Source organism: Ursus americanus, chromosome 15 (genome assembly GCF_024610735.1).
Source record: "Ursus americanus isolate L20-20 chromosome 15, mUrsAme1.1.p, whole genome shotgun sequence".
NCBI lineage: Eukaryota > Metazoa > Chordata > Mammalia > Carnivora > Ursidae > Ursus > Ursus americanus.
In genome coordinates this window covers 62,386,405-62,394,501 of record NC_142141.1, presented here as the reverse complement: position 1 = coordinate 62,394,501, position 8,097 = coordinate 62,386,405, and the positions used below count along the sequence as shown (strand labels likewise).

Here is an 8,097-nt window from a genome sequence, read left to right as displayed (position 1 = left end):
CACTTCCCTGATGTCTTCTAGAACCTTCTATATTTTCATAAGCCAAATGGAGGTGATACAGGCAGGGCACAGCTGGTGACTGGGGGGGGGGGTTGCTGAGGACAAAATCTGCCCACATCCACCACCCCCAGGTTCTGATAGCTATAGTACCATTAAAGTGGGCTGCTGCAGGCTGCAGGTGGAGAGCGAAAAGATTAATCTGTGAGGCTGAATCCTGACACTGACGAGTTTCTCTAGGCTTACATTCCACCTGCTATCCAGGTCACGGAAGAGGGCTTATCTCACCTGTATTTACCTGTCACCCTGAAATGTGACACTGAAGTTTGCTAAACAGGACAGTGGTGGGGCTGGCGCATTGGTTTGTTTGGGGTGTAGGAGAGAGGGGTTTGGCAGCCAGGGAGGTGGTGGGCTGGGGAGCAGGAAGAAGCTTCTGTTTAATGACTTCCGGGATTGGAGTGGTTAGTGCTCCCCTCCAGCACCCCAGAATCTGCATCAATGCAGGAAAGGTGCCCAGGTCCTTGCAGGAGGTTTCTAGAGTAAGCAAGGGCTAGTTAGTGGAGGTGGGGCGGTGGGAGGGGAAAAAGTGAAGGGGCAGCATGAACAGGAAGAAAACCTGACCCAGGAGAGAAATAAAAGCCTGATTATGGAGCTGGTAAGTAGTAATTACTATTATGGGCATTATTGTTGCTAATTATAGGCAGTGGCTCCCTGTCTGTCCTCAGGCCCCAAAATTGGGAAATGAGAGCCTTCTTGATGGTGGAAGAGTCACTGGGTCTTCATGATCCAGGGGATTAGAGGGGGAACTAGGGGATAGAGGCCAGGTCAGGGTCCGGGGTGCTGGTGGCCCAGGTCACCAGCAGCACAGCACACTGAGGACCGGGCCCAGAAGCCAGCTTCGACTCCGTGGATCTGAACTGGCACAAACCAAGGTTGACACCGGAGCGTGTGGGTGAAATTCTGGCGGGGTCCAGTGTGCCTGCCTGCCACAGCAGGGAGTGCACGCAGGGCGCTGGCTGATTTGCAGGAGACTGGAGAAAAGTGGCCCCAGGAACCAGGGCGGGTACTCTGGGCACACTCCCTACCGGGTCTGCAGCAACCAATCCGGCGAGTGTGTGGCAGAAGCGGCTTGCCCAAGAGATATCCCGTGCACAGGGAGGAGAGGAGGACCTTGCACTGGTCCTCTGAGCCCTAGAGCGGACCTGGACCTCCCCCCAGAGCGTGGGGGTCAGGGCAGCGTCCCTTTGCTCTTCCGGCGGGCTGAGGATGGAGAAGAGAGAAGGAAAGAGAAGAGGGACGCCCTATCCCCGGGCTGGTCGTGGCGCCACCTCGGGCGGGAGCTCTCCACTCAAGCTTATTTCCTGCGTGTGCACACCTAGCCGACAGAGGAGGGGCCCCCAAGCCACACTTAGCTTCTCCTATCGCCGGGGTGGGGGCGGAACGTTTCCCTCGCGCTGCAGTGGTGATTTTCCAGCAAAGAAAAGGTCCCCACCCCCACCTGCAAGAACCTGTCACTGTGGACTGCATCTGCTTTCCCCTTGAAGTGGCTTCTCAGCCGCCCTTTCTCAAAGTTTTCACAATTGGAAAAGTCCGCAGAGCTCGGCGGCTTCCCGCTTCTCCAAGTGCAGCGAGGGCGGTCACTGCAAGGTGACCTGTTAATACTTGGTGGGGCCACGCGGACGCCACGCCCGCGTCAGGGTGTCACGCCACTCCAGGTTCCGCGGCGCACCGAGGGCGCGGGGGTGCACTTGTGCCAAAGATGTCTGGGGGAGGCAAAGGCAGCTCCGACCTCGGAGGAAAGGCCATTCCCCGCCGGCTGTCACCGCCCCAGCGCCAGTACCGCTGCCCCAACGCCGGAAAAACAGGCGCCAAGATGTTTTCCTGAAAGAGCAGACACACCTCGGTTTCGAAACAGCAAACCCCAGGGTCCGACAGCTGTAAACCGGTGTCGACAGGTTGTCAGACAGCCGCGGGAGCCGGTCGGGAAGGAGCCCGCGGCCGCCAGGCCCGCACCCGCCGCTGGGCCGCTCGCGCGCCCACAGCGGGCGGAGGTGGCCCGGCCGGCGCGGAGCACCACGTGCTCGCCGGGAGGGGCGGGAGCGGCCGGCTAGGGCGGGCGGGAGGCAGGGAGGGGGCGGGAGGGGAGCCGGGGGCGGGGCCAGCGCTCAAGGGGATGCCAATCAAAGCATCAACTTCAAATTGTGTCTGAAAGCCCCGCCGCCGAGCGGAGGGCGGCCGCCGCAGTCGGCGCGGGATCGCGGAGCCGGGCGCAGCCGGGAGCCGGGCGCCAGCGAGCACCGGGCCGAGCAGCAGCCACCGGCCCCCGCCTCCGGGCCGGCCCAAGCGCGCCCGGCCGGCCGCCCGCTCCCCCAGCCGCGCCGCCCCGACCCCCGCCCCCGCTCCCGCCCCCGTCCCTTTAATACTTGCCCGCCGCCGCCGCCGCGGATCCGCGGACATGTCCTTCCCGCAGCTGGGCTACCCGCAGTACCTGAGCGCCGCGGGGCCCGGCGCCTACGGCGGCGAGCGCCCGGGGGTGCTGGCCGCGGCCGCGGCCGCTGCCGCCGCCGCCTCGTCGGGCCGGCCAGGGGCGGCGGAGCTGGGCGCGGGAGCGGGTGCGGCCGCCGTCACCTCGGTGCTGGGCATGTACGCGGCGGCCGGCCCGTACGCGGGCGCGCCCAACTATAGCGCCTTCCTGCCCTACGCTGCCGACCTCAGCCTCTTCTCGCAGATGGTGAGTGCGCCGGGCCTGCCGGCGTCCCTCGCCTCGGCCGCCTCCCCGACCAGCTCCGGGCGCGGGTGGCCCGGCGGCGCGCGGGAGGGAGAGCGGGCGGGCGGAGTCTGCCGGGAGGGGAGCCGGGGAGGCCTGGCCCGAGGGTCGGAGGCGGCGGGGGCGGCAGGAGCGACGGGAGTCCGGCCGGCGACGGCCCCTGCAGCTCGGCCGGGGGAGGCGGGAAGCCTGGGCCGCGAACGGGGTCTCGATGGGAGTCGGGAGGCCGAAGGAGCAGGCCCGGGGCTCGGGGCTCCAGCTGGAGGTTGGGGCCAAAGTCGCTCGCGGCCCCGGCTCGGCGGAGGCGGCGGGGCAGGCGGGCGGGGTTCCGGCAGCTCGGCCAGGTTCCGCAGGACGCCGCGGACTCGCAGGCGGACCCCGCTCGCGCGACCTCTCCGGCTTTGGGGCCGGGCTGGGGAGACTCCGTTTTCTCCAGTTTTGGTGGACCTCCTCTAGTTGTGTCTGATTTTGCCAGAAGACACCCTGGAGAGCCTAGTAGAGTTGATCTAAATAAACCTAACAATGGGGAGATCAAACGGGCCGGATGGGGTGTCTTAATGGAGTGTGTGCAAATTTGAGATTTAGGGGGGAAAAAAGGTGGAAATAATTTTGGCGTCTGAAATGGTGTTTGCTTTGACTTTCGTTAAGTTGCCAAAGTTTTCATTTCTTTTGCACCGAATGAAAAGCACTTTTCTTTCCGCGTTACATAATGGAGGATTAGAGAAAACAGAGTCCCTGGGCTTAAAATAAATGCAGTCCTCTTAGTCTCCCGTCCCAGTGGGTGTCAGATGGGGGAGGGAGCTGCAAATTTAATTCTCCGCGGGGCATTCGCCATTCTGTCGGTCCAAAGGATCCATTTTCCTCGGTCTGACTGCAAGGTCGCGCTTAAACTTCGGGATACTGCTCAATTGCGCGCGGGGGCTGGGGGCCAGGGAGGCAGCCCCCCTCTTGCGCTGCTGCGGGCGGGATAACGCAATTTGCAGGCACCCCCCCCCCCCCAAAGTCTCCCCACTCCCCGAAGAAGAGATAGGAAATAAATACAGGCCAACTGTACGAGAGAAAAGCGGCTGGTGTGTTTTTCTGTAACTTTTTCTTGTAGTTTTGAAAAGAAAGGCTATTTCTCTGAAAGCCGCCCCAGCTGCCTTTGAGATCGCTTGCTATCGAAAAAGATCAGCTCCCATTTTGTTCTGGCGGCTGGGGATGCCAAGGAAGCGATGAGAGATTTACAAGGTATCCTTTCAAAAAGAATTCCCGCCAGAGAAGCCGAAATGTCGTCCTTACAGTTAAAACCGAAATAATTAGAAAAGTGCAAAGTACATTTTGCAAAGATTGGGCAAAAACGAAATCTGGCCAGAGCAACCTTTTCTCAGTGGCATCCACCACCAAACTAATTCGTCAAGGAAATATTCTGCTCTTTCCAACTTTCTCAGTCTGGAAACCCCCTCTGCTACCGTAGCAACTGGACCGTATTTATTTGGAGAATTACAATTTTTTAACAGAAATTTTGAATACAGATGTGTGCCATTTGGGACCCCCCCCATGGAGTGTTTGTATGAGAGAAAGGGAGCTGTGTGGTGGGGATCTGCTCCCATTGTAGTGTGGTGGAGAAGGGAGATACTTGATTTTTTTTTTTTTTTTTTTACTAAGGGGAAACCACGTAGAAATTGCCCACAAAATGTATGTGTGTCTGCTAGAACTCTCCCTCTGGTTCTCAGAAAGTAAACCTAAATCCAAACTCTTGATTCTAGGCCTAGGTTTCCAAGCCGCTATGATTGGGGATTTGGAAGTCAAAAGATAAAATTGTGAGTGAATGTCTGTCTGGGCAATTTATGGTAATAATGAGGCCTAATGAGGTTGTTAGAAAGATAAAATGTTATTTACCAAAAAACCTGATGGGATAATTTGACTTGCTGTGTTTTACTACGGATGATAAAAAGAATATTGATCGCAAATAAATCACGGCCTCTAAATGCCTGCAAACAGTTTGAGCTTCCTCTTGCCACATCGCAGTCAAACTTAAGAGATAAAGTAAGTGAGAACAGGCCTAGGAGAGAGGTTCCCCTTCTTGCCGCAGCTGGGACTCCCGGACCCTCGAGTTAATATTTTACCGGTTAAGCCCTCCTTTTGTATTTTAAAAAAACAAATGGTGTTTTTGTTATTGTTGTTGATGATGGCCAGGATTAAAATTTTAAATTACCTGTCACCACTGCCGACCTTTAAGTGTGAGGAGCCATTATATGCAGATTAATTTTGGAGCTAAAAGGAGTGTGCTTTCATTTTAAATTGCTGGTGGATTTGGACCCAAAGAAAACCCGAGATGGTTTATTTTGCTTGACCCCCTCAGGGTCCAAGGGAGGGTTTAGGCTTTAGGTTCTTTACATTTGGAGAAACTGTTTTATCAGTGCAGTTAAAAGGTTTTCCCTTCTAGTTAGTGTGAGATAAACTTGGAAATTAGGGCTGTAGAAGTTGTTGTGGGTGGTGGGGGTGGGAGGATTGAGGGACGCCTGGGAAAATTCTATGGGGCCATGGCTCCTGCTGTGGTCTTCTGGAGATGCATGGATTCTGGAACTTCTCTTGAGTAACAAAAAAATAAAAATTAAAATTAAAAAAAAAACCCAAAACAAAACAAAACAAAAAAACCCTCCTCATGACGGTTGGAAGCTCAGTTTCTAGAGGCAGCTAGCTGATGAGTCTGACCCCCACTTCCTCCCTGGGTGATGCATTGGGGGCCTTCCTGTTCTCTAGCAAACAAGAGAGGCTGCCCCAGACTCTCCCAGTTTTGGGGACTCATCGCGCTCTCTTTCTCTCTCCCCCCACACCCCTACTCTCTCTTTCTTCCCTCGGTGGGCTGTGTGGTTGCAGGGCTCACAGTATGAACTGAAAGACAACCCCGGGGTGCACCCTGCCACCTTCGCAGCCCACACGGCGCCAGCCTACTACCCCTATGGCCAGTTCCAGTACGGGGATCCCGGGCGGCCCAAGAACGCCACGCGCGAGAGCACCAGCACGCTTAAGGCCTGGCTCAACGAGCACCGCAAGAACCCGTACCCCACCAAGGGCGAGAAGATCATGCTGGCCATCATCACCAAGATGACCCTCACGCAGGTCTCCACCTGGTTCGCCAACGCGCGGCGGCGCCTTAAAAAGGAGAATAAGGTGACGTGGGGCGCGCGCAGCAAGGACCAGGAGGACGGAGCCCTCTTCGGAAGCGATACGGAGGGCGACCCCGAGAAGGCTGAGGACGATGAGGAGATCGACCTGGAGAGCATTGACATCGACAAAATCGACGAGCATGACGGCGACCAGAGCAACGAGGACGACGAGGACAAGGCCGAGGCGCCACGAGCGCCGGCGGCACCTACAGCCCTTGCTCGGGACCAGGGCTCGCCGCTGGCGGCCGCCGACGCGCTCAAGTCCCAGGACTCGCCCCTGGGCCTGGTCAAGGAGGTCCCGGAGCCCGGCAGCACGCGCCTACTGAGTCCCGGCGCCGCGTCGGGTGGCCTGCAAGGCGCGCCGCACAGCAAGCCCAAGATCTGGTCCTTGGCCGAAACGGCCACGAGCCCCGACGGCGCGCCCAAGGCCTCGCCGCCGCCTCCCGCCGGCCATCCCGGCGCGCATGGGCCCCCTGCGGGCACGCCGCTGCAACACCCCGCCTTCCTGCCCAGCCACGGACTGTACACCTGCCACATCGGCAAGTTCTCCAACTGGACCAACGGCGCATTCCTCGCGCAGGGCTCCCTGCTCAACATGCGCTCCTTCCTGGGCGTCGGCGCGCCCCACGCTGCGCCCCACGGCCCGCACCTGCCTGCGCCGCCGCCGCAGCCGCCAGCTCACGTTGCCACGGGGGTTCTCCACGGTGACAAGGCCTCTGCTCGCAGCAGCCCCGCGCTCCCAGGTATGGCGCCGGGGGGTGTCCGCCCCTCCCTGGGCCCGGAATCCGGAACCCTGGCGTAGCGTGGGGGTGGGGGAGCGCTGGCCCGGGAGGGGAGAGGCAATGGCAGCCAAACCCTGGGATGAGCGGTAATCTCTGCCTGGTTTAGGGGATTGAGGCCAAGGCCCTCGGCTCCGTCGGGAGAGCTGAGTTCTACCTGCAGGTCTTCCCAGGGAGGGGTGAATGATTTTCTTGGAGACCCTACGCTTGTTGTGGGGGGGGGGAGGGGAGAGGCTTGCGCACCTCAGCAACCCCCCCCCCCCCGCCCCAGCACACACACCTGTCTCTTAACGCTCTGCTTCTCCCTCTCCCTCGCAGAGAGAGACCTCATCCCCAGGCCGGACTCGCCGGCACAGCAGTTAAAATCGCCCTTCCAGCCCGTGCGCGACAAGTGAGTGCTGTTTGCTTGTACCCTCCATTGGGCAGGGGCTGGCGCCGGGGAGGTGGGAAGGGGCTGGAGGGCTGAGCCGGCCTGGAGGGTAGGGCCTGACGGTCATTGTGGAAGGGGTGCTGTCCGTCAGCCCAGTGCATGGGGCCTTCTGGCTCTACCGGGTTTCTTTCCACCCGGGAGCTGCGCGGGGCAGGCTACCACGCCCCCAGGCCCTCGGCTGGCAGAACCGGTGACGCCGGGTCCCAGCGTCCATCCACTGACACTTCTTGTGCTTCTTGTCTCGCTGTGTTTCCCCTGCAGCTCGCTGGCCCCGCAGGAGGGAACGCCGCGGATCCTAGCAGCCCTCCCGTCTGCCTGATTCAGGGTCTTCTTTTACTTTTGCGGGGGGAGGGGGGAGGAGTTCGGGAGGGAGGGGATGAGGGAGGAATTAGGACAAATATTTCAGACCGGTGTAAAGGACAAATACGGCCACGACGTCAATGACTCCCATCCATCGCTTTCTGCAGAAAGGGGCTGTCCCTGCCCGAGCTCGAGTCCAGGCAGCCTGGCCTCTGCCCACGGCTCTGGTGGTTATCACCAGCTCCGGCTGATTATCGGCTCGGCAAATGCCCCACGTGCTTGTGTCTCTTTTTTCTTCCTTCTTTCTGTATATAGAGTGATTTCAGATTGTAAATAGCGCGTCAGCGAACTTGTCTAAATCATATATTTTTGTCTAATAAACTAAATGAAATAATGCCCACTGCTCCCGCTGCTGTGTGTGGCTGGGCGCCTGCAGGCGTGTCCGAATCCTGCAATGCTGGCAGGGCCAGGTGCCCCCCGCTTTGGGAAGAGAGGCTTCTTGGGGAGTTTCCCCCGCAGGGGAGGCTGGTGTTGCTCACAGTCTTTTGGTGGCTGGTGAGTTTGTTAATACCACTAGGGCAGATTCTTGTAGGCAGTTTAATTCTTTCCAACCCTTAGACATTTATCTGGGGGCACGCCTTTCTCAGGACATAAATGAGTTCGATTTTCAGC

The 8,097-nt window shown here is 59.0% G+C and overlaps 1 protein-coding gene across 1 annotated transcript; it reads left to right on the top strand.

The window, feature by feature from the left end:
• Positions 1–2,266: 2,266 nt before the first annotated feature.
• Positions 2,267–7,821, top strand: IRX1 (iroquois homeobox 1). The gene is made up of 4 exons (XM_045807994.2): positions 2,267–2,728; positions 5,627–6,659; positions 7,014–7,086; positions 7,387–7,821. Exons 1-4 carry the CDS (start codon positions 2,453–2,455, stop codon positions 7,442–7,444), a joined length of 1,440 nt encoding a protein of 479 aa, XP_045663950.1. The 5' UTR covers positions 2,267–2,452; the 3' UTR covers positions 7,445–7,821.
• Positions 7,822–8,097: the final 276 nt, after the last annotated feature.

Excerpts from the sequence above, each read along its gene's own strand:
- IRX1 (XM_045807994.2), top strand. The coding sequence starts at position 2,453 with ATGTCCTTCCCGCAGCTGGGCTACCCGCAGTACCTGAGCGCCGCGGGG. Across the intron at positions 6,660-7,013 it reads CAGCAGCCCCGCGCTCCCAG|AGAGAGACCTCATCCCCAGG; the intron begins GTATGGCGCCGG and ends TCTCCCTCGCAG. Across the intron at positions 7,087-7,386 it reads TTCCAGCCCGTGCGCGACAA|CTCGCTGGCCCCGCAGGAGG; the intron begins GTGAGTGCTGTT and ends TTTCCCCTGCAG.